Source organism: Wickerhamomyces anomalus (assembly GCF_001661255.1).
Source record: "Wickerhamomyces anomalus NRRL Y-366-8 unplaced genomic scaffold WICANscaffold_5, whole genome shotgun sequence".
Lineage (NCBI taxonomy): Eukaryota > Fungi > Ascomycota > Saccharomycetes > Phaffomycetales > Wickerhamomycetaceae > Hansenula > Hansenula anomala.
Genome location: NW_017567114.1, coordinates 445,763 through 469,137, shown reverse-complemented (window position 1 = coordinate 469,137; position 23,375 = coordinate 445,763). Strand labels below are relative to the sequence as shown.

The 23,375-nt window shown below is 35.4% G+C and overlaps 10 protein-coding genes across 10 annotated transcripts; 4 read left to right on the top strand and 6 right to left on the bottom strand.

Annotated features, from left to right (window-relative positions):
• Positions 1-17: 17 nt before the first annotated feature.
• Positions 18-3,548, bottom strand: BMS1 (GTPase BMS1; the record flags this gene model as incomplete). Its single annotated transcript, XM_019185857.1, has 1 exon — positions 18-3,548. The coding sequence occupies one exon, from the start codon at positions 3,546-3,548 to the stop codon at positions 18-20; it is 3,531 nt and encodes a 1,176-aa protein (XP_019037262.1).
• A 382-nt stretch (positions 3,549-3,930) lies between these two features.
• On the top strand, positions 3,931-7,455 carry WICANDRAFT_56630 (uncharacterized protein; the record flags this gene model as incomplete). The annotated part of the gene is made up of 4 exons (XM_019182785.1): positions 3,931-3,997; positions 4,057-5,913; positions 5,977-7,156; positions 7,271-7,455. The coding sequence occupies exons 1-4, from the start codon at positions 3,995-3,997 to the stop codon at positions 7,453-7,455; spliced, it is 3,225 nt and encodes a 1,074-aa protein (XP_019037261.1). The 5' UTR covers positions 3,931-3,994.
• Positions 7,456-7,684: 229 nt separating this feature from the next.
• CBP3 (Cbp3p) lies at positions 7,685-8,674 on the top strand (the record flags this gene model as incomplete). Its single annotated transcript, XM_019185019.1, has 1 exon — positions 7,685-8,674. The coding sequence occupies one exon, from the start codon at positions 7,685-7,687 to the stop codon at positions 8,672-8,674; it is 990 nt and encodes a 329-aa protein (XP_019037260.1).
• Positions 8,675-8,760: 86 nt separating this feature from the next.
• On the bottom strand, positions 8,761-10,332 carry THI6 (bifunctional hydroxyethylthiazole kinase/thiamine-phosphate diphosphorylase; the record flags this gene model as incomplete). Its single annotated transcript, XM_019182108.1, has 1 exon — positions 8,761-10,332. The coding sequence occupies one exon, from the start codon at positions 10,330-10,332 to the stop codon at positions 8,761-8,763; it is 1,572 nt and encodes a 523-aa protein (XP_019037259.1).
• Positions 10,333-10,545: 213 nt separating this feature from the next.
• Positions 10,546-11,294, top strand: LEA1 (U2 snRNP complex subunit LEA1; the record flags this gene model as incomplete). The annotated part of the gene is made up of 1 exon (XM_019182587.1): positions 10,546-11,294. One exon carries the CDS (start codon positions 10,546-10,548, stop codon positions 11,242-11,244), a length of 699 nt encoding a protein of 232 aa, XP_019037258.1. The 3' UTR covers positions 11,245-11,294.
• Positions 11,295-13,615: 2,321 nt separating this feature from the next.
• Positions 13,616-15,199, bottom strand: SNT2 (DNA-binding E3 ubiquitin-protein ligase SNT2; the record flags this gene model as incomplete). Its single annotated transcript, XM_019182071.1, has 1 exon — positions 13,616-15,199. A coding segment is annotated over one exon (1,584 nt), but the record flags the coding sequence as incomplete, so codon positions are not given.
• Positions 15,200-17,063: 1,864 nt separating this feature from the next.
• Positions 17,064-18,068, bottom strand: WICANDRAFT_18821 (uncharacterized protein; the record flags this gene model as incomplete). The annotated part of the gene is made up of 1 exon (XM_019180807.1): positions 17,064-18,068. A coding segment is annotated over one exon (1,005 nt), but the record flags the coding sequence as incomplete, so codon positions are not given.
• A 607-nt stretch (positions 18,069-18,675) lies between these two features.
• CEG1 (mRNA guanylyltransferase) lies at positions 18,676-20,007 on the top strand (the record flags this gene model as incomplete). Its single annotated transcript, XM_019183688.1, has 1 exon — positions 18,676-20,007. One exon carries the CDS (start codon positions 18,676-18,678, stop codon positions 20,005-20,007), a length of 1,332 nt encoding a protein of 443 aa, XP_019037255.1.
• Positions 20,008-20,168: 161 nt separating this feature from the next.
• On the bottom strand, positions 20,169-21,227 carry RSM23 (mitochondrial 37S ribosomal protein mS29; the record flags this gene model as incomplete). Its single annotated transcript, XM_019180857.1, has 1 exon — positions 20,169-21,227. A coding segment is annotated over one exon (1,059 nt), but the record flags the coding sequence as incomplete, so codon positions are not given.
• Positions 21,228-21,703: 476 nt separating this feature from the next.
• Positions 21,704-23,367, bottom strand: PUS1 (pseudouridine synthase PUS1; the record flags this gene model as incomplete). The annotated part of the gene is made up of 2 exons (XM_019182193.1): positions 21,704-23,057; positions 23,135-23,367. The coding sequence occupies 2 exons, from the start codon at positions 23,365-23,367 to the stop codon at positions 21,704-21,706; spliced, it is 1,587 nt and encodes a 528-aa protein (XP_019037253.1).
• Positions 23,368-23,375: the final 8 nt, after the last annotated feature.

The following is a 23,375-nucleotide window of genomic DNA, read 5'->3' as shown; positions in this document are numbered from 1 at the left end:
TTAATTCAATTATATGCTCAAGTACGACGTTTTTTACCACCACTTTCATCACCATTGAAACCTCTCTTCTTACCAGCTTTAGCAAAAAATTCCTTCTTACGTTCTTTATCTTTTTCAATCTTTGTTTCTTCCAATTTGGCAAGTTTTTTCAATCTTTCTTTTCTTTTTTCATCTTTTGTGGATCTTCTCTTTTCATCTTTAGCTTTTGAAATTGTAGCCAATTTTTGCATCAATTCTCTAGCTTTCTTTTCTTCACCATTCAAAACAACAGCTCTCTTGGCCATATAAGTCTTCTTCTTTTGTGGTTTCATTTCATGGATTTGTGATTTAAATGGTAAATCAGCTTTAATAGATTTAGGAACTTTTAATCCATTGAAATGTCTTTCAGCTCTTTCAATCTTACCATAAGTACTGTTTGGATAATTCTTCAACTCAATATTATTAGCAGCCCTGATTTGACCAGTTAATCTCATACCTTTCCATTCACCATGATCACTCAATAGATGTGAACTAACAGGATTATAAAATTTCTTAACATTAACAGGATACCAAGTTCTCATGATAATAATATCACTCAAAATGATCTTATCTTCAAATGTAGCTCTGAAATGACCTTCTGGTGCTTTTAACGCACGTTTTATTTCACCTCTAATACCTGAAACGGTCTTGATTTGAGCCCCTTCAAACTTGGCAACTTCTAATTTGGAATTAAACATATCTTTTATAAATGCAGTATTTCTGAAAATCTTGTAAGGATGACCAACTAATTTCAACTTCTTGACAATTTCAATTGATGTATCAATCTCTTCCACAGTACCAGTAGCTGCGATTCTAAAAGAACCAGTGGTATCACTATTAGCAACAACTTGAACACCACAGAAATTTGTACCCGGTGCCACTAATGGACCATAAAATGCAGTGAAACAATGTGCATGTTCTGGAGTATACTTCAACATTCTATTTCTTGTTCTTGAATCAGATGTTGTATAAACTGGTAAAGTTTGGAATCTTCTCCAACCAAGTGATAAAATTAAAGGATCATTTGATTTCAAGATTTTTTTATGCCATCTATGTCTTCTTATTCTTGCGCTCATATAACCAAATCTTTCTTCACTTGCTAATAACCCACCCAATACAAGAGGGAATTTTGGATTAAAATTTTCAATAAGTTCAGGTGGAACTTTTTCGAAAACTAAACGAACATAAGAACCTGCTCTATAACCTTCAATTCTTGAACGTGTTGCAGGATCCATGGCATCAAATTCAGCCTTGTTGATATCCAACTGTTTGGCTGTTTTGGCTTTTTGCAAGTCATACCAAGTATCTTCCTCATTTTCGAAATCATTCATACCAACTTCTTGACCACCTTCTTCGGCTTCAAATTGTAATCTTAATTTTTCCTTCTTTTTAGCATTCAAGGCACGTCTTTCATCTAATGATAATGATGGATCAAATGCTTCCTCTTCTTCCTCCTCTTCTTCTTCCTCTTCATCACCTTCACTTTGATCATCACCTTTTTGCTCTTCAGCATCAAAATCTGGGAAATCATCACCATCTTCATTATCAGAACTTGGTTGCTTTGCGCCTTGTTCTTCAGTTTCTTCAAGATCTTCAAAATCACCATATAATTCTTCATCGTCATCACCTTCTTCACCTTCACCATCTTCATTATTTAAAATTCTTTTAGTTGAAATGAAAAATCTTGATTGCAAATTTTTGATATTATCAATATTCCATTTGGCTTTCAATTCATCAATAGTTGGAAGTTGTGGAATAGAAGTATCTAAATCATGATTTGAAGTTGATGCACCATTTGATGCCTGTGTGAAAAAATCTTCCTCATCGTCTTCAATATCTTCTTCTGATTCATTCTCATCAACTTCTTCATCCTTCCATCTACGGATAGCATCAGCTGGATCAATATTATTCAAATAGATCAACTTTGTGATATCCCATTTTCTTTGAACAGAACCTTGTAATCTTGAAGCGGATGATCTCCAACCACCTTCTTCATCATCGTCATCTAATTCAGATGCACTTTCCAAGTCATAATCTTCAGTGGCTTTGTTCTCATCAAAATCAATTTCAACCAATTGACGTCTAGCTTCTTCACCTTCATCTTCCAATTCTTCATCAGAACCTAGATCAACGTCATCTTCCTCATTCAATGGTTTACCATAGACTCTTGGCTTACGCAATGAAGCTCTACCAGTATTGACACCTTCTTGTTCATCTTCCTCTTCTTCACTCTCGTCTTCACTTTGATCTTCTTCTTCTTCATCAACCCCATTCATTTTTTTACTATTAGAGAAAAGTTGTAAACCTGGACCTTCTTTAAATCTTTCATCAATTGTTTTTTCAACACCTTGTAACCCAGTAACCATTTTTTCACCAAAACCTTTCTCTTCACCTGGGACAAAAGAAGCTTGACCAACATCAATATAAACAGCATCTTTATCAACAAGAACACCACCAACATCAGACATTGGTGCGTAAATGATTTTTTGTTTATCATCTAATCTCTTACGTCTTCTTGTAGTTTTAGCTGCAACTTCCCCATTTTCAAGTGCTTGTTTTTGTCTTTCCCTTTCTAATTCTTCCAATTTTTGTTCAAAATATGGAGTTGGACAAGGATCTGGTAATTTTTCCACGGATGAAACTGTATAATCACCAACACCAGCTATATGAATTCTTGCATTTGATGAAGGTAATGGAACACCATGTAAATAACCATAGATGGCAACTTTTCTATCAACTTTTTTATTAGCTTCTATTAAAGCTGGATGTGTTAAATCTGTTATTCTATCAGCCAATAAATAAGGATGTTCATTTCTCCATTTCAAAGGTCTGAATTTCATGACTGATATGAATCTTGACAAGTTTAAAATTTCTCTATCTGGGTATCTACCATTTATAACACCACTTAGGTAAAATAATTTAGCACCTTGATAAACTTCGGTCCAGAATCTATGTTTTAATCTTTTCTTGGAAGTTCTTAAAGTTGATTGAGATTTGAATAGATCTAAATGTGTAGTAACACCAAGGACTCTAGGCATACCATGATGTTGAGCAATATTTAAAAATTCCATAGTTTCCATTTCCAAACCAAAATTACCATCAATCAATAATAAAACTAAATCCGCAATTTTGGCTGCATCAATCATGGAATTCAAATCATTAGCCACTTCAATGAAAGTTAAACGACGACGTTTACCAGAAACAACAGTGATAGGACCATTTATATCACTTAAAGTATGTTTTGTTAATCTTCTAACTAATGATCTAATCAATGTGGTTTTACCAGTACCTGGAGGACCAACAACAGCAACAATGACTGGAGGAGGATCATCATCAGGGGTTCTATCAACCATAGGAACATGTAACTTTCTTTCTTTCACATCATGGGATCTTCTAGCCATACGTTCTAGCTTTCTTGGAGCAGAAACTGCAAAAGCTTTAGCATTATGACCTTGAGTGTGTAGCTTCTTCTTTGCAGTGTTTTTGGTGGACTGACCTCTATGGGTCTTGTTTGACTGTTGTCCATCCATCTTTTGAAGCTATTCAACTCTAAAGAAATTCAAGTACACTAATGTTGTTTTCGAAAGTATCTCAAATTATCATTAATACTCTATACTGAAGTATTTTTTTTTTACTCTCTGTAAATTTTTTTGACAAGTCACATGACCAGACTATTCACTAGCCACAGCTCATCGCGAGATTCCTGATTCGGAAGTATGTGGCTAGTGGATTTTGAATAGCTGTGGCTGATGAAAAGCAAAATACGGGGGTAAAAAATGTCTCACGTGACATGTCCACAGAACTGATCTTATAATCCGACCTGGTATAAACGTTCAAGTAAAATTTTGAAAAAAACCAAAACCGCGTTGATATCGATCAAATCACTTTCAAATTCCAATTGTCAACAAGAAACACGTCGCCATCACTTAGAAACACAAGGGCACGGAGCATCAGCATCTAGAGCGAAGAAAAAGAGATGGTGAGTATACGCGCAATAGATTTTAGATCATCATCAAATACTAACCCGTTTGTTTACAGGTGTTATACAAGAGAAAACCAGTCCCTTTCCCAGAGCCACCATCGTTGCCAGACGACCTGAACGTCAAATGTTGGTACATAGCGTACACTAAAGAATGGTTCTTGACTTATGATGAATACCTTAAGAGATTAGATTACTACAACACCAGGAAGTTCGTGTGCGAGATCACAGGGAATTCGTGCTTGACATTCTTTGAAGCTTATGAATCTGAAAAGAAGGAAATGGAAATCGTGGAGAAAAACTTCCCAGAACATTTGAAAGAACCAATTTTGAGACATTTACAATTCAGTACTGTTCCTAGAATTGATCAATTAGTTGACGATGTTTACACAACTTTCAAGAATGATTATTATCCGGGAGAAGCTGTTATGATTAGACTGAACGACTACAAAAATGATTTTAAAACCAGATGTATCATTAGAGAAAAGGCAAAATTCAATGCTGTTGTTGATGCTAATAATAATTACCGTCCAGCTTATTGTCAATATAGAGTTTCAAGATGTGATGATAACGTTGAAGTTGTTGTTGATGAAAACCAAATCACTAGAGATAGAACAAACTTTACGAAATGGTTTGTTAAGACTTTTATCAAATTATCCGTCTCAAGATCTCCAAAAATTGGAGCTCCATGGATTGTTAAATCAAAATATGCTTCAAAATATAGAATCCCAACAGAATTACCCCCAGAATTGGCGCATTTCAAGGAAAAACCACCAGCTCCACCTAGAAGAAGAACTCCTCAGCCACTTCGCCCAAAGAATAGTGCTAATGGTAAAACTCCTGAAAAGAAATTTGTTCCTATCGTTCCAAATGGTTCTAAACTAAGAAACATTTTGCCAGCACCAAATAAGGGTAAACCAACAATGATCAAGACAGCTTCACCACCACCACCGAAAAGAACTGTTGAAGAAGATTTGTCCCAACCTTTAGATTCTTTAATCAAGAGACCAAAACCTCATCAGTTGAAACAACTGGAAGATTGTGTTCAAGAAGCTTTAGAAAGTTGGACATTTTTGAATGTCTACAGAGTTCCATTACTATTAGATACTTTTACATTTGATGATTTCTTAACAGCAATGAGATGGAATTCCACAAATAAACGGTGTGTTCTACTTGATGAAATCTTTTGTGCTGTTTTATCTTCATTCATGGGTGAAAAAAATCAAGATTTGTTAGTTACATTACCTGAAGAATTTGATATGTCTGATTTTGGTGAAGATGAAGAAGAACAAGAGGTTAAAAAAGAAGTCAAAACGGAGGAGGAAACCAATGGCGATGGACAATCCGATACCAAGAAGGAAGAAGGTGAAACCAAAGAAAATGGAACTAAAGTTGAAGAAGATGATAAAGATAAAATTGAGGATAAAGAGGAAAATGATGATGATGATGATGAATTTGAAGATGCCGTTGAGGAGCAGCATAATGTTGAGAAATATCTAGAATATAGAGGAATCTCATGGCAAGAAAGATTACAAAAACGTAATTTCAAAGATGGAAACTGGCAAATCATTTTAGTCGGTGTTTTAGATTTGGTTAGAGACATCAAAGATTACCAAGCTACAATCAATGAAACATTTGAAACTTTAGCTCCATTAGACACATCTGTTACTCCAAATGCTATTTTGACACAGTTCTTGACAGAAACTTCAGCAAATTTAAGAATCAAGATTTTAAACATTCTTTGCTCATTATTGGTTAATTCTCCTGCAATAAGGCAGTATTTGGATAAATGTATGAGTGAATCAACTGACTTAAGAAGAGAAAGATTAGAAAAATTGAGAGAATATAAAAGTGCATTCGAAAGAGCTCAAAACACCGATAAAGAATTGAGAGAATTAGCTGGTGCTGGATCCAGTGTCCCATCTTCTGCAAATAATGAGGCACAGTCACAACAACAACAACAACAACAACAACAACAGGGAACACCATCTTCTGAAACTATTGAAACCAAAAAGAGAAGAAGAAGAACAGGTCTGAGTAAAGAACCAACTGAACAAGAATTGGCGATTTCAAAGATAAATCCACAATATGCAACATTATTAGCTGCACGGACTGCACAATTGAAAATTTCTGAAGATTTACGTATACAAAGAAGAAATTTGGAAAAGAAAATTGTTGAATTGGATGTTCAAAGAATTAGATATCTTGGTAAAGATAGATTATATAACAGATATTGGTGGTTTGAAAACAATGGCTTACCAAATTTAGGTGGTTCTGGTAAGAGCAGTGGTGGTGCAGATGAAGATAATGATGGTGGTGCAGATGAAGACGAAGACGAAGATGAAGACGATGAAGATGATGAATTTTTGAATGAAACTTATTTGATGGGTAGATTGTGGATTCAAGGTCCAACTAATGAAGATGCTTTTATGCATTTCAAATTGACTCCAGAAAAAGTTAAGGAATGGATATCAACTATGGAATCAGTTTCTGAAGACAAGATTAAAGGAGAAGAAGTGACCAAAAATGATGAAGATGAAGAAAAGGATGAAAACGAAACTCAAGAGGAAATCAATGAAGTTCCAAAATTACCAAAGAATTTTGTTGAAAGTGCTGAAAAAGTTTTCCAACTTACATTTGATCAAGAAAAAAGAAACATCAAATCTTCAACTGAAAATCGTACCTTAGTTGATGAATATGGTGCAGCTGCAGAGAATTTACAACCAATTCAAAGAAAAATCATTGAAGAAAATCCAGACCCATTATTAACCACAAAGCATTGGAGATTTTATGATAATGCTAGTGAAATTGAAGATTTACTCAAATGGTTGAATCCATGGGGTGAAAGAGAAACAAAGCTATTGAAAGAATTGAATACGGTAAAGGATCAAATTTTATCGAGTGTTCAATCAAGACGTAAAGCACTCAGATTAGACTCAAAGAATCAAGATGAAGAAGAATTAACAAGAGAAATTGGTGAAATCATCATTTCAGATTCGGAAGATGAAGAATCTTCATCATCTTCATCTAGCGATTCAGATATTGAAATTTTGTCAGGTTCAGACTCTGCAGAACCGGAATTTTTGGGAGTTGGTGAAGAGGAACAACCAAGAACAAGAAGATCAATAGCAGCTGCTGAAAAAATAGCTGAAGAGAGACGTCAAAAAGAGGCTGAAATTAGACAAAGAATTGCTGAAAGACAAGCCAAGAAGGAGAGATCAAGACCTGGTCGTAGGATCGCTAGAAGAGAGCAAAAGAAGCGTAAATTGAAAGAACACGATGAGAAGAAAAGACACAAGGCTCAACTTCTTGCTAGGTTGGAGAATATTAAAGAAGATAATGAAGTTCAACGTTGCTTAGATTGGGTCAATCAAAGTGTTGTTGAAGCATTGGGACATACCCATTACGAAGGTCCAAAGAGAGCACCACCACCACGCTCAAGAAGAGGAAGAAGATGATTTAAACCGAAAATACTTTGTTAAATTCATAAATTTTGTAAAATAGTTTAAAATTTCAGTAGTTTTAACGAATCAAAAATTGCGTATTACCCCAAATCAGATACGTAAGCATCCAAACACCACTTGTTTTTTTTTTTTATCAAAAGGAAAAGAAAAAAAAAAGTTTTGACGGTTATTAGCTATGATGAAGGCGTACTTTTCAAGAAACAGAAGGGGAAGATAGATCATAATGTTGAGAGTTCCTACCATATGTAAGGCATATGCTGTTCCAGCTGCTAGAATAGCTACAAGAAGCTATGCCACTTCAAGAATACCACAACCAAAAGATGTGAAAAAAATTGATGATCGTTCACCATCTCAAATTGCAACATCATCTACATTAAACATTGAAATTCCAGAAAATAAAGCACCTGTTAAACCAAAGACCAAGAGACCAATGCTTTCAGATTCTAAATATGAAAAAGAAGGTTATGAATTATCAGGGTTTATGAAAAATATTGGTGAATCTGTCATTTCAATTTTAAGATTAGATATGGATAAAATTAGAGCAGGTCCAATTGCCGGTTCAGTTTATTATGCAGAATGTAAGAAACAAGGTTTACAATTCGAGAATGAAGAACTAAGTGAAAGTGCTGCATTTTTTTATGAAGATTTGAAATTACCAAGAACTTTTTCACAATGGTTTCAAATTACTGCATTACATCAATGGATGCTTTCTGTTAGAATGAGAGCTATGCCTTTTAAATATGGGCGTAATTATCAACAAAAACTTGTTGATAGATTCTTTAGAGATATGGAATTAAGATTGAATGAAGAAATGAATGTGAATTCAAGTAGGATCACTGATCAATATTTAAAAGATTATAATTCACAACTGAGAGGGTTGGTGTGCTCATATGACGAAGCATTTGTCACGGATGATGTCACGTTGGCACAAGCATTATGGAGAAATTTGTTCAATGCTCAAAAAAATGTTGATATGATGCATTTAGAAGCTATGGTTAGTTATGTTAGAGGTCAACTTTATGTTTTATCAAAGATGTCTGATAGAGATTTTGCATTTGGTAAATTTAAATTTGTTTCACCAAATGAAGTTGTTAAAAGATTTACAGCTGAACAAGAGGCTGAAATTTTGAAGAAGGCTAAAGAAGAATATGAACCAAAAGAAGGTAAAAAGATCTTACCAAGTGAAAGAAGTTCATTATCATATGAAAACTAAAGGAGTTTATGATTTTAGGGTGTGTTTGTATATAAATAATGGGTACGCGTGTTTTTTTTTTCGAAAAAAGGGTCAACATGTAATTATTATTCAATATCTGATATCACAACATTCCATTGTGAAGGGGTTCCCTCTTTTGTAACTTTTTGTAATTGATTCAAGAATTCAGAAATAAAAGAACCAGAACCTTCATTTTCAACTTTTTTACCAGCTAAACCACCAGCTTGATTGAACAAAGCAACTGCAGTAACGGTAGCCAAAAATGGATCATTTCTATTTGCTGTAACATAAGCGGAAATTACACTTCCTAGAGAACAACCTGAACCTGTAATTTCACCCATTAATCTATGACCACCTTTAATAGTCACAACTCTTTGATTCACATCTTTTGGAATCTTGTATTCACCAGACAAATATCCATCCACGATGATATCCTCTTCACCGGTTACAACAACAACAGATCTAGTGTTTAACGCCAACTTCTTTGCAGCTTCAATGACAACATCTCTGTTTTCTTTCCCCAAATTATCAACACCTTTCATAACTTTATCCACACCAGCAGCAGTGAAGATTTCACCTTCATTACCCTTGATGACTGTTAGGTAACCTAAATTCAAGATTCTACGAACCAAATCTCTTCTGAATTTCGACGCACCAGCTCCCACAGGGTCAAATATCACAGGGTTACCATTCTTGTTATAATTGGCAACAGCAGCTAAATAAGTATCAATTTCAGTTTCTCTTGGTGTTCCAATGTTCAACAACAGGGCAGCATTTGGGAAAGTTGAGAAATCACCAAAATCTTCAACTTCTTCAGACATTACCGGGGATGCACCAATGGCTAAGGCAACATTTGCACTGAATGTCTTTACAACGTTATTTGTGATATGATGAACCATTGGCTTTAGATCAGTAACGTTTTTGATTAATTGAGTTTTTGGAGTGATTTCTAAAGGATAATTGTTGGTTAGATACTTTCCAGTGGAAGATTTAATCAATTTCAACAGTTTAGAAGTTGCAGCACCAGCATCTTTGGAAGCCATGATATTTGATACAACAGCAACACCATCCAATGATCTTCCAGCAATTGAGCTTGTATACAAGACTCTTTGGACATTGGTATCATTGATACCACCGATTCCAACAGTTCTGATGTTTTCACCACCTTCATCTCTCAGCACTTGCAAAACACCACGCACACCAAGGGGTCCAAAGGGCAGCTTCTTCATGTTCTTCTTGGTGTTGGTCTCGAACATGGGCCCTATCCCAATGTAGTCCACCACGCCTTGCTCAATCACTTCCCTGGCCTCATGGGCAAACCCAACACTCACACCTACAATCTTGTCTGGACCCAATAGTCTTCGAACATCGGCAGCAGGCATATCGTCTTGTCCCACATGGACACCCTCGCAGTCAATGGCCAACGCGACATCCACACGGTCGTTGATGATCAGTGGGATCCCAGCCTTCTTTGTGAGCTCATGGACAGCTTTGGCTCGTTCGACAAACGTTCTGGTATCAATCTCCTTCTCACGCAGTTGCACCAAAGTGACACCGTTGGCAATGGCTGTTTGCACTTGCTCGATGAAGCTGATGCCCTCGGGCACCATCTCAGCATTAGTCACGAGATAAAGCGAGTAATCGACTGACTGTTTCATCTCCAAATGGCCTTGATCATCACAATAAAACACATTTTACCATCATTTCCAACCTCTTTTATACCCGTCTGATGAGCTCTTGAAGCTGCTTCGCGAATTGCACTAAAATCGCGATTTCCCAAGAACCATAAACGCATATGAAAAATTGTATGGGCTAAAAAGTATTTTCATATAAACAGCATCAAACTGAACCAAACCACCCAAAACTGAACCATGAGACTCACTCCAAACGTCTTGTTAGATGCTCCCTCGTTCATCAATCCACAACATGAGCGTACGCTGAGTCTAAGGTCTCTCAAGATCCCAATGATCGAGAACTTCACCGTCACAAAAGATGTTAATGAAGCTATAGATTTGACAGATAATGATATCAAAATATTGGGGAACTTCCCAATATTGACCAGATTAAAGACTCTATTGTTGGCTAAGAACAGAATACAAACCATTCAGGATGATTTCTACACCACTGTGCCTATGTTGGAATCATTGTCTTTGATATCAAACAGTTTAGCATCATTATCAAGCCTTGAACCTTTGAAAAATTGTAAAAGGTTGAAAAATCTATATATTTTGAACAATCATATATCACAGCAGGAACATTATAGATTGTTCATCATATGGCTAATACCTCAGTTGAAAGTTTTAGACTTTATGAAGATTAAAGATAAAGAACGCACTCAAGCTAATGAATTATTTGGTGAAGTTGAAGAACCAACAGAATTAGCTAAAACTATCTTGAACTCCAAACCTAAACACATTTTAGATAATGATAAAGATGATGATCAAATTAAAGACGTTTTGAAAAAATTGTCAGAGGAAGATAGAGAAAAGTTGAAACAACAATTGAAAACTGCAACTTCATTAAGTGAAATTGATAAAATTGAAACTGCATTAAAGAATGGTTATATATGAGGCAAATAACCACCATGTGTATTATAAAAGAATAATGTCTACAAACCTATTCATAATGTAACTTTTTATTCGAATAATTAAAAATATATGCTAAACCTTTTTAACCCAAAATACTCCCAATTGACATCTTCTTGTTGAAGTATTGCTCATTAGTATTACTCTTATTGTCATTATTGTTATTATTACCATTACTAATACCTTGATCTGTATTCATGATGGAATTGATGGAATTCTTCTTCTCAAGTACTGGTGGTTGTGGTTGGGATGGCGAAGCAGCAACAGATGCTGTTGTGGATACAATAGTTGATTGATCTTCAGATTTAACCACAGTTTCACCACCTTCTTTACCTTCTTCCAATAATCCAATACCACCATTCATGAATTTTGATAAATGTGGTGCATTATTATGTGCATCCGGAGGTGGTGGATAATATCTATATTCTGAAATTGTACCATTCTTAAAAGGTAATTGTTGAGGTATCTGAGGTGAAGGAGCATTTTGAGGTGGTTCTGGTAATAACCCAAACGAATATTCAACAACTTGATCTTCAGGTCTAACTAATTTATCACTAGAGTCTTCGATACCATAATTACCACCATACAATGGTCCTTTAGATACTTCAACAATCTGTTCATAACCTTTATCAGCAACTTCTCCCTCTTCATCAGCATTTGAATCCACATCTTTCATCTCAACATCTTCTTGTTGTTTCAAGTAACAATTATAGCAAATTTGTTCACCACCATCTTGTTTAATCCATTTCAAAGTCTTGGAAGCTTGACAATTCGAACACGACTCATCAACTTGTGATTTTTCTTCATCTGTTTCATCATCTTTATTCTCCAATTCCCCTAAAATCTTCCAAGAGTCTTGAATTTCAACAAATTTTGATTGTGCACCTGTTAACCCCCCATTGCCATTAGGTTTTTTGAAATCTTCAATATATAATTGTAAAGCAGTGGAAACTGAACCTTGTTTATATCTTTTAACTTGTGAAGTCAATGATACAAAGTCAACCTCTAAGTTTTCAACATTATGAGCACCACATATAACAACAGGTGTTAATTTACCAACCCCATTATTTCCAACCTTGACACATTTACTATCTGGTTTAGATTCACCAACAACTTTAAACCCAACATGGACATTACTTTCAGGTTGTTGTGCAATGCTTAGTGTGACTTTATCACCACAAACATCACATTTTTTGATATTATCACCATTTCTATACTTGGCTGCAATGGCACTAGATAATCCAACAATTGGTTGTAATGTTGCTAAATTACCAAATTTAATATGATCATTAAACAAAGCACATAAAACATGAACCCATTTACCATCACTAGTTCTTTTCAAACCTGCTTTAACAATTTCATCCTCATTATACATTCCACAAAGTGAACATTTATAATTACTGGAAACTAAAGGATTTAATGAATTTGAACATGGATCACAAAACCATTTATAGCTTCCAAACGGATTTTTAATATCATCTGTATCAATACCATAACATTGGGGATGAATGTTGACACCACATCCATAACAAAACAATGAAGTTGAAGGATCACTATTATCAAGACAAACTGCACATTTCTTTGAGTTTGTTAATGGTTTAATCAGCTTGGATGAAGATTGACTAACTAGTGGAGATTTCTGATTTGGTAATTCTTGGAATTTTGGTCTTGAATTATATGTCCCTGAAGTGGAATGATAATATCTCTCCACTATAGCTTGTTGTAAATTAACATTTGGTGCATCTGTCAATATATTCGAAACCAAGATTTCTGGTTTTTCTTCATGTGACTTAGGTTCGAATTGCTTTTTATGATATGGTCTTTTTTCTCTTGGTTTACCATCTGGTGTAGTTGTAGTGGTTGTGGCTACTGAAGCTGTTGCTTTAACTTTCTTTAATTGATCTTCAATAGGTGTTGGTTCCACTGATGATTGTTTTCTTTTTCTTCCAGCATTAGATGGTGTCTGTTCATTTGAAGGTGTACTAATTCCTCCATTAACTGCAATGAATTCACTTTTAGCTTTTAAAATCAATTCAGAATCCAACATTAATTCACTTTCAACCTTCTTTTTCCAACCATTACCACCTTTTTGACCAGTCTTTCTCATAACTTCATTAGGATCTTCCCAAACAACTGCATAACGTCTCCATAATCTTGCACATCTCATACATAGGGCAAACACTCTATCTTCTGAGTTTGATTCATTCAAAACATGTTGTTGACCAGGACATCTAAACCATTGAATTGAGTCCAATGTTTTACAATGTTTACATTGGAAGCTTCTCTTGACAGCTTTTTTACGATCATATGATGAATCATCAGCAGAGTTTCCTAAATCATCAACTTCATCAACTTCTTTTGGTTTGCTTTTTGTCTCACGACGACCTTCAAAATTGTCCCAAATTAAATGTCCATTCTTGGTTTTCTTCCAAAGGTAATAAAATCTAACAATCATAGAGGAAGGTTGGGTTTTCACAAATTGATAAACTGGATATAATTCACTACCAAATTGTCTAACACCATCTTCAAATTTCTTGATCTCTTCATCTGAAAATGTTGGTTCCTTTAAAGTCTCTCTTGTGATTAATTTATTCAATTCATTGGCTTTATCAAAATCATAGTTTGAATCCAATAAATTTTTCAAAATTCTATCCACGAAATTTGGTGTATTTGGTAACAAATCCAATCCAACTGCAATAGGTTCACAATTTTTGATATATTGATCCAATTGTTCACACTTCTCTTGTGATTCTGGTTGTTTCCACATCAAAGTGGCTGTATCTTCACCACCTCTCTCCACATAACCTTTTGGTCTCTCTTGTATCCAAGGTGGGAAATCACTTGGATCTGTATCTTTAAACTCTTGAGGAATTGGCAAAATCTCATATTCTTCCTCAGGTTCTTCAGATGTTGTCTTTTTTCTTCTACCATCAACTTTCTTCTTTTTAACAACTGTGGTTTTTTGATACTCTTCAGCTAAACCAGCATTATCATAATATTTGACAGTATGACCATACCAATCTTGAACACCTGTTAATTGATGCTTAGATCCCAATCTAGAGGCAGCTCTTGGATAAGGACGATCTTGAAGATCAAGTGCATCTTCCAATTTAGCATGCATACCCAAATATCTATAGACCCACTCCTCTTGGTTTCTTCTCTCTTGAAGACTCAAGTCAGAATCCTTTTGCAGGAAGCTTATAGCCAATTCTTCATATAAAGGTAATCTTTTAGCTTCATTTGGTTGAGCTGTTACAACATTTGATGGGATTTTGGCACCATCTTCCTCAAGACTAGCTTTAGTTGGGATCAATTTTTGACTCTCCAACTTTTTGGTACATTTGATACATGACCATGCAAAACCTCTAGCTGGTTTTTTAAATAATGGAGGATCTAAACAGAGCATATGATACATTTCTTGACATTCACAACAGACAATAGAATCACTATGACTGCACCATTGATTACATTTGGCACAGCTTTTAGGGGATTGTAACATATCTTTACTCTTCCCTTGTTCCACAAATATGTATGGGAATCTTTTCATCAAGGCGTTATAGTAATTTGTTGGCAAGCTTGTAAGGTGTGAGGTTGGTAACACTTCATAAAACCGTATCATATATCTATCAAATAATTTATCAAACCAAAATTGATTAGGCATAGTCTTGAAAGCTTCGAAATCTTCAATCTCGTCTTTATGTTTAACAATACATCTTCCTCTAAAAGATTGTAAAGGACAAGTATCCGAATGCATTGAAGCATACAACAGTCTTGAATCATTAGAATGCTTGGAGATATCCCTTGATCTATAATACCAATTGACTTTGAATCTATAACCTTCAGCAGGCTCAACAACAGATTTGCCCTGGCGTGTCTTCACTTTAACTTCATCATCTTTTTGTTGGATCAAATGCTTTGAATCCTTCTTGACAAACCCCATAATACGTGCAACATAATATGGCTCACCAGGAGGCTCACATACTAAATAGACGTTTTCATTCTTTGACAACTTTTCACCATTACTCAGGATCAACTCGATCCCATCTCTAACCACTGCATCTTTCAAATCCAGCAGTTGTGAGAATCTGGCGTTTTTAACTTCTGGTTGGTAATTCAGTGGGAATGCACCATTATCTTCTTCTTCGTTATAATTTGGAGTATCAGCCCTCGTGGTTGGGCCTGAATTTGTACTATTGGCGGCTTTTCTCCCTCTTTTCTTCCCAGAGCTTTTCCCATTGGGTGTTCCATTCGCAGTGGATGTCTGTTGTTGTTGTGGATTTTGCTGTTGATTGGTGGGTATCTCAAAGTCAAAATCTCTCTTTTCTGTATAGTCCACTTTGGCTTTTCTTCTTTTGGGTCTGTTTGTGGACGTACTGCTGCTGCTGGGTAAGTTATCGTCACTGGCAGGGGTCACGCTCATCTGATTACTGGAGCTCATTGTGATTTGCCTTTCTTTTAATGGGAAATATCCATGAAATGTTCAAAATGTTGTGGAAAGTTGGCAAGTTTTTTTTTCTTTCGCAGTTGTTAATGTTGAAATTTTTAAAACCTTTTCCAACTGATTTCTCTTTTGGCTGTGGTTTTTTAATTGGAACTTTTGGGGACTAATATATGAAATTGGATATCTTTAATATTTTAAACTATTAAGAGACCGAAATATCCCAGTTTATTCAACTCCTACGCTTTAAAATTGTCTAGATTTACCCTCGTTCTTTTTCTGTTTAGATCACTCGATATAACGAACGCTATACACCGTTTGGGACCAGTGCCCGTAACCACAATCACCGAACAAAGAACTACAAAGCTCATCTATAAGTGTCCGTTCAAATTAACGATTAATAATATTAAACTATTCCAATTCAATCATTCCTGTTTGTTTTGAAAAGAAAAAAACTATATGCCAAATTAAATGTGATAACAATCTTATGCTTTTAATAATCCATACCTCCACCTTGATCTTGTAATTTTCTTCTCTTTGCAGCTTCTTGAGCTCTAGCTTCAGCATGTGATGTGTAATGATATGGTCTTTGGCGTTCATTATATTTTGTTGGAGGATAATTTTGTTGCTGGTCTCTTGAAGGCAGAGATCTGTCCGATGATCTTGAAGTTGGACCTGATCTTTGGTAAGATTGTGTTGGATAATATCCCCCAGAGTTACCATTATTCTGATTTTTAAATTCTTGGAAGCCATTCACATCTTCTGTGTCATAATATCTATCAGCTCCTTCTTGATTATTACTGTATTTCCGGTGATGCTGTGGTGGAACTTGCAATTGTGACTGAGGTGGCACTGTTGATGCAGGTTGAGTTGGAGGTGCACCTGCCATCACTTGAGGTGGTTGTGAAGATGGTGGAGGTGGTCTTCTTGATAAATTTTGTGGGCTTTCATATTGTCTTCTTGTATATCCGGAAGCAGCAGCTCCATATCTATGATTATTATTGTTATTTGAACCGTATCTTCTCTGATCCATCATATTATTACTTTGATATTGTGCAGAATGTGAAGGTGCCGGTGGTGGGGTGTCTAAATCTTGTGGATGTGCAGGTCTTTGGACAATTCTATTATCACTTTGATTATTAACCCTGTCTGGTGTATGTTTTATGAATGATGTCTTTGGTTTATTTATAGTGTTGTTGAAACCAGCACCGACAGCAGGTACTTTCGGCAGACTTTGTGGTAATGCATTTGGGTACGGTCTTTTGCTATTGTTATTGATAGCCATAGCTCCATTGTTGTTATTATTATTCTTTCTGTTCTCTTCTTTGAACCTAGCAATGTCAGCTTCATGACATTCTGGGAAGTTAACATCAACGGTTTCTGTTGGTAATGGTTGGATATTGAAATAAGGATGTTCCAGGGCTTTCAACCCTGTAATTCTTCTTTCTGGATCCAATGCGAGCATTTTGGCTAATAAGTCAACTCCTTCACTTGAAATTGATTTAGCAAATCTTTCTTCAAGGGTTCTTTTTGTTGGTTTCAATATGATGTTCTTTTCCTCAAATTTATATCTATCCATATGTGTAACATTATTTTCATTAGCTTCACCAACCAACTTGAAGATATCATAAGCTTGATCCAAGTCAGATTTACCAGGTAAAATTGGTTTTCTTTCATACAACTCTCCAAAAACACATCCAATCCCCCAAATATCAACTGCAGTAGTGTATAACTTATCACCAAACAGCACTTCTGGTGCTCTATACCATCTTGTCATGACAACTTCTGTCAATGGATAATTACCACCACCGGCTTTGTCTAATGTTGGTCTTGGTCCCCCATAGGATCTGGCCAACCCGAAATCACCAATCTTTAGCACACCTTCCCAGTTTATCAAAAGATTAGCAGCTTTGATATCTCTATGTAAATAGCCACTAGCATGTATAAAATTTATCCCATCCAATAGTTGTTTCATTATTGATTTGATATCTGGTTCTGTTAAAGTCACAGATGGATTACCCAATATCCCACTTAAATCATAAGACATATATGGGAACACCATATAAAATGATTTCTTGATACTTTTTGGAGCTTTTGAAGAATCATAATTGGTATATTCATCATTAGGAGGTGGTCTATCCCTAATCATGTCAATCAACTCTATAATATGTTTGCATTCGGGACTTTGTAGATTCTTGAGGATATCAATTTCTCTAAAAGCAGTCACTGGGAAACAATCTGCACCTTTATGAATCAAAATTTTCTTGATGGCGACATAATAGCCTGTTTGTTTATGGATCCCTTTATAAACAATACCAAAAGTACCTTTCCCCAGTTGTTTAATAATTTGATAACGGTCCAATCTGCAAACTCCATGATACTGCTTCGGTTTCCTCACTGGAGGCTTGGCAACAATCTTCGTTTGGAAAGGAGCTGGGATTCTCTGATGGTAGTTTGCCGCTGGTTGATTTGTCTGTATTTGATTCTGATGATGCTGATGTTGTTGTTGTTGATAATCTGCTGGGGCGACTACTTTATTGCTAGTCTGGGCCTGGCTTTGGCGCGCCACAGAGTACGGTGCCTGCTGGTAGCTGCTATTGCTGCTGCTATTCATCGGGGCTGGAGTATTCTTTGCACCACGGTTGGCTTCTGGTGACCTTGACCGTGTCGTTGATTGTTGTTTTCTGCTTTGGTTCATTTCAAATTCACGCTCAAATTTTGAAAATCTGTCATCTTCGCGAATGCGTCCTGCAAAAATTTTGATGATAATTCTCATTCCGCGGGTAACGGCTTTTGGTTTCGCGAATTTGTTTTGATTTTTTTCGTGGTTTTGTGATTTTTTGTTTTGGATGGTTACCAAGTGAACAGCTCAAAGTGACACTTGAACAATAAGATCAAACAGGCCAATTGGGGATATTGTTAGCAGAGTAGATAGGCCCCCCAATACAGGATTGGTTTTTGTTTGTGTGAACTAAACAATGCTCGAGGAAAGAGATTTCCCAGAAATTCCTGGCGAGCTGATGCCAGACAGTATAGCCCATGAAGTTAAACAACAAGTTGCAAGGCTATTGAACAGAAGAAGATTGGAGTTTCCGGGATCACAGCCAGTGAGTTTTGAAGCTAAACATATCAGAGAGAACTTGGAAGGAAGAGATTATTTCGTTTGTGAGAAATCCGATGGTTTACGTTGTTTGATGCTGTGTATTTTGGATCCTAACGGAGAAGAGGCTGTCTTTTTAATAACGAGAGAGAACCAATATTTTAGAATACCTCATCTTCATTTCCCATTGCCCGAAGATGAAAATAGTTGTCATAATGGTACTATCATTGATGGTGAGTTGGTGCTTTCGAAAAGGCCTACTGATGGCGTAAAAGAATTGAGATATTTGATGTTTGATTGTTTAACTCTGAATGGGAAAAATATTGTTACAAGGCCTCTGGACAAAAGATTGGGTTATCTTTCTGAACAGTTCTATAAACCATATTTCAAGTTAAGAGAACATCACCCAAAAGAATGTGAAGATTTTCCATTTAAGTTGTCTTTAAAAAATATGCATTTTTCTTACAAGATACCGAAAGTTTTTGAGAATCTAAAGTATTTGGGCCATATATCGGATGGTTTAATCTTTACATGTCGTGAAACACCATATGTATTTGGAACTGATCCAACATTATTGAAATGGAAACCAAGTGAAGAAAATACAATTGATTTCAAACTTCATTTGAATATACCCTTATATACAGATTTAGATTTGGATGAAAGGGACCCATATCGTTCATATCCAAATTATGATGTCAAACCAGGATTTGAATTACTAGTTTGGGATGGTAAGGACCAATACTCAAACTTTTCAGAGCTTGCAATTGGTGATGAAGAATGGGAAAAATTGAAAAGTCTTGAAGAACCACTAGAGGAAAGAATTGTTGAATGTCATAAAGATAAAGAGGATAACTGGAGACTTCTAAGGTTTAGAGATGATAAAGCCAATGGGAATCACGCTACTGTTGTTCAAAGGGTGTTGGAAAGTATAAGAGATGGTGTCACAAAAGAAGATCTCATAAAAGAATCACCAACAATAGAGCGTTCTTGGAAGCAAAGAGAATTGAATAGAAAATCAAGACATCAACAATTTCAACAACATCAATCTCCACACACTCAACAACAACCTTCGCAGCATATACCTAATGGGGCACCTCCATCCAAAAAGAGACCTCAAGAAGATGATGAGTTATTACCAACGTATGAAGAAGAAGATGATGACTCCGAGGATAATGAAGAACATGAATCAAAGAAGCCAAGAACTGAATAAAGTAATATTCAGAAAACATATAATTGACTCTGTAAGCAACCTGTATTATTATACCATTTTATTCTATTTATCTTGTACAATCAATGTAGTGTTTTTCTCAGAATGTAATATTTACAAAATTTCATTTATATACAGCTAGAAAGCATTTTTTAAGCTATTCCCATGACAATAGATTTAATCAATTCACCAGGATTACCATTACCACTTAAAATATATTTTTGACTGACCAAATTTTCAAAAGTGTTTCCTTGTAAATCACTGGTTTTGAAAATATCAGCATCAATGAATTTCTCCACTAATGTAGATACATTTTCTTTTGAAAATTTATGCAATTGATAAGGTTTAACACCTTTCAATTTTTCAGATAATTCACGATCCCATCTATGTTCTGGAGTGTAAGGATCTGGTTCAGATAAGCCTAATCCAGCATTCAATGTATCGGTAGTTTTTGCATCTGTTGAAGTGACTAATATAACACCACCTTTCTTGAAAGATTTAGCACCACTAGCAAATTCAAAAATTAATTTACCAATTTGGAATTTTTCAACATGAACACTTTTGTTTTCTGTATCACGGTATGCGGTTTGGAAATCTGAGGTTAAAGAATTGAAGTGATCCACTGTTAAAAACACAGGAACTTTATCTTGTTCAGTTAATTCATAAATGATTGCATCAAATTGTTTCCCACGATATCTTGGAGCAACACTCAATTTCACTAAATCATATAGAGTGTGTCTGTTTGGTGTGGCTTTAACTTGACTTTTATGTCTAGTATTACCTTCAAATGAATATTCATTCTTGATTGGTATTTTGGTTAAAATTTTATCATTAACCCTCAAAATCTTGTCTAAAAAGCGCTTTAAAAACATTGGTTGGGTGTATAGTTTAGTTTGTTGGTCAAGGGTGAAATCATTACGACCATTGACTAATTGTGTTGCATGTGGAATAGGAATGATAACTGAATCACCCAAATTGGAAATCAAGGCTTGTGTTTGTCCCAATAAACTTGTTTTCCCAATACCATTTTCACCTAAAAGACATATTCTATTATTTTTGGAATTTGATGTAGAGGCCTTTTTAACAAAACTTTGCATGTGTTTAGTATCTTTTGTAACGAGCGTTATTGGAGTTTGAAACAATTCTCTAAATTGGTTATTCTTGAAAGAACCACTAATAACTAATTTCTTCATTTGCAATTGAGTATATTTGACAACTGTGTTTTCTTTAATTTCCTTCTCAAGGACAGCAAGTCCTGGAATTTCTTGTGCTTTCTTCTCCAATTTCAATCCAGTAACATATTCATTAAAGAATTTACCAGCACCTGAAGTTTTCTTAACTTTACCTGAAGATGTCTTTTTATAACCGTGAACAGCTTTCTTTGCAGGTGCTACAGGTTTAGCAAAAGAGGTCAATGAAGTGTGGAAGCCTCTGATGGCAGTGAAATAACGAGCAGAGGACCTTAGCATGGCTCTTGGATTCAACAGATCTCTAATCTTCAACTCTTCGATACAATTTTCATTATGTTGATTTTACTGAAAAATTTTGGATCGTCAGAAATGGAGCTCGATCTCGAAAAAAAAACCTCGAATTTTACCCGGTGTTTACAGATTGAATTCGCGAACGCATATAAACTACCAAGCACAATTTGAAAAACTCAAGTAATATACAGTTTGTGATTATATTCTATGTTCATCCTCTATTCTTCGACAGATGGTTCTTCCTTTTGGTTTGGAATTTGAACTTCACTGAGTTGGTCTTTTTCCAATTTAGTAATCCCTTTAGCAGTCAAGAAATCAAAAATTGAATCTCCATTAAATGTATCAATAAAGTTGAAAAAAGCATTAAAAGTATTTTCTTTAACTTCTTCTGCATAGATCTTATCATAGATATGCTTCTTTTTGAATGCATCCATTTCTTCAGCGTAGTTTTGGAAATTGATTTCCTTATAACCAAAATCTTGTAGCCTTTTATTGTAACCTTCATAAACTGGTTGTTCCAATAACAAACCTAAAGCTGGAACTTTTGGAATATTGACTTTTTCGGCATTGAAAGCTTCATTGATTCTATCTAATGGACAGCCTGTTCTAACAACTAATGTGGCCATTGCAATCATTTTTCTAATTTGATGCAACATAAAAGATTGACCATGAATCTTGATTGAACACCATTCAGTACTATCAATGACAAATGGGTCACTAACTGAGATGTTTTTCATGAATCTACCAGCACTGGCATCTTTAAACTCTTTTCCTAATGTGAAATTATGGAAATTATGGAAACCAAGATAAACATTCATGGCATCTCTCATCAAGTTCAATTTAGATTCAGAAAGTCTAAAAGATCTCTTTAAATCATTCTCCACGGCTTTATATTTTCTTATAAGTTGAATCATTGGATCATTTTCATCAAATTCATCTCTTGGAACTGGTTTGAATTCTTTAATTTTTTGAACTTCTTCCTCAGTGAAACCAGCTTCTTTAACTTTAGCTTCAAAAGTTTCCCAAAACTTAACAGATTCTTCATCTTCTCTAGTGACACCTGGATGTAATTCAGATTGTTCCTTGATCTTTAATCCTAAAGCAGAGGCCGGTTTTGGACCGATGAATGAGTATGTTGGGATTAAATATTCATAAACTCTTGAACCACACATCTTTCTACAATCAAAATTCTTATTTGTTCTTTCAATCCCCCAAACTCTAATAGTTTCTGGCAAGTTATCATTGATTTTCTTCATGATATCTCCATCTTCTAAGATCAATTTCAAACTAATCAAGTTACCAGCAGCATGAACACCTTTATCAGTTCTTGCAGCTCTCATGAAACTAACTTTTCTAGGATCGTCAGTATTATATTTAGAAATTGCACCAGCTTTGATCATAGCATCGAAAAGGTCACCTTCAATAGTTTTATGAGGAGGATTAACTTGCATACCATGATATCCAGTACCACAATAACCAATCATCATAGCAACTTTTTTCTTTGGTTGTCTTGGAATTGGGTTCCCATTTTCATCTAATAAAGCTTCTCTTGGTTCTCTTGGTTGCCATTGTCTTCTTTCTGCACTAAACACAATATCAGTTAGTAACTAGAATCTCTAATAAGAATTCATCTTTGAAAACATACGCACGCTTCTTTGTTGTTTTTCTGTCTCTTGGATTCACGGCCATCGGTGTCTGCTTTTCTGGCTTTAGTCCACTTAGCACGCTGACCTCGTTTGTAAGTCTTTTCACCAGGTTGGTCATCAGCTTCCACATCTTTATTTACAACTTGTTCTTCTTTTTGGACTGGTTTATCTTCAACAACAGCCTCTTGTGGTGTGGTGATGGCAATGGATTCAGGTGCTTTTGGTTCTTCACTCATAGTAGAAA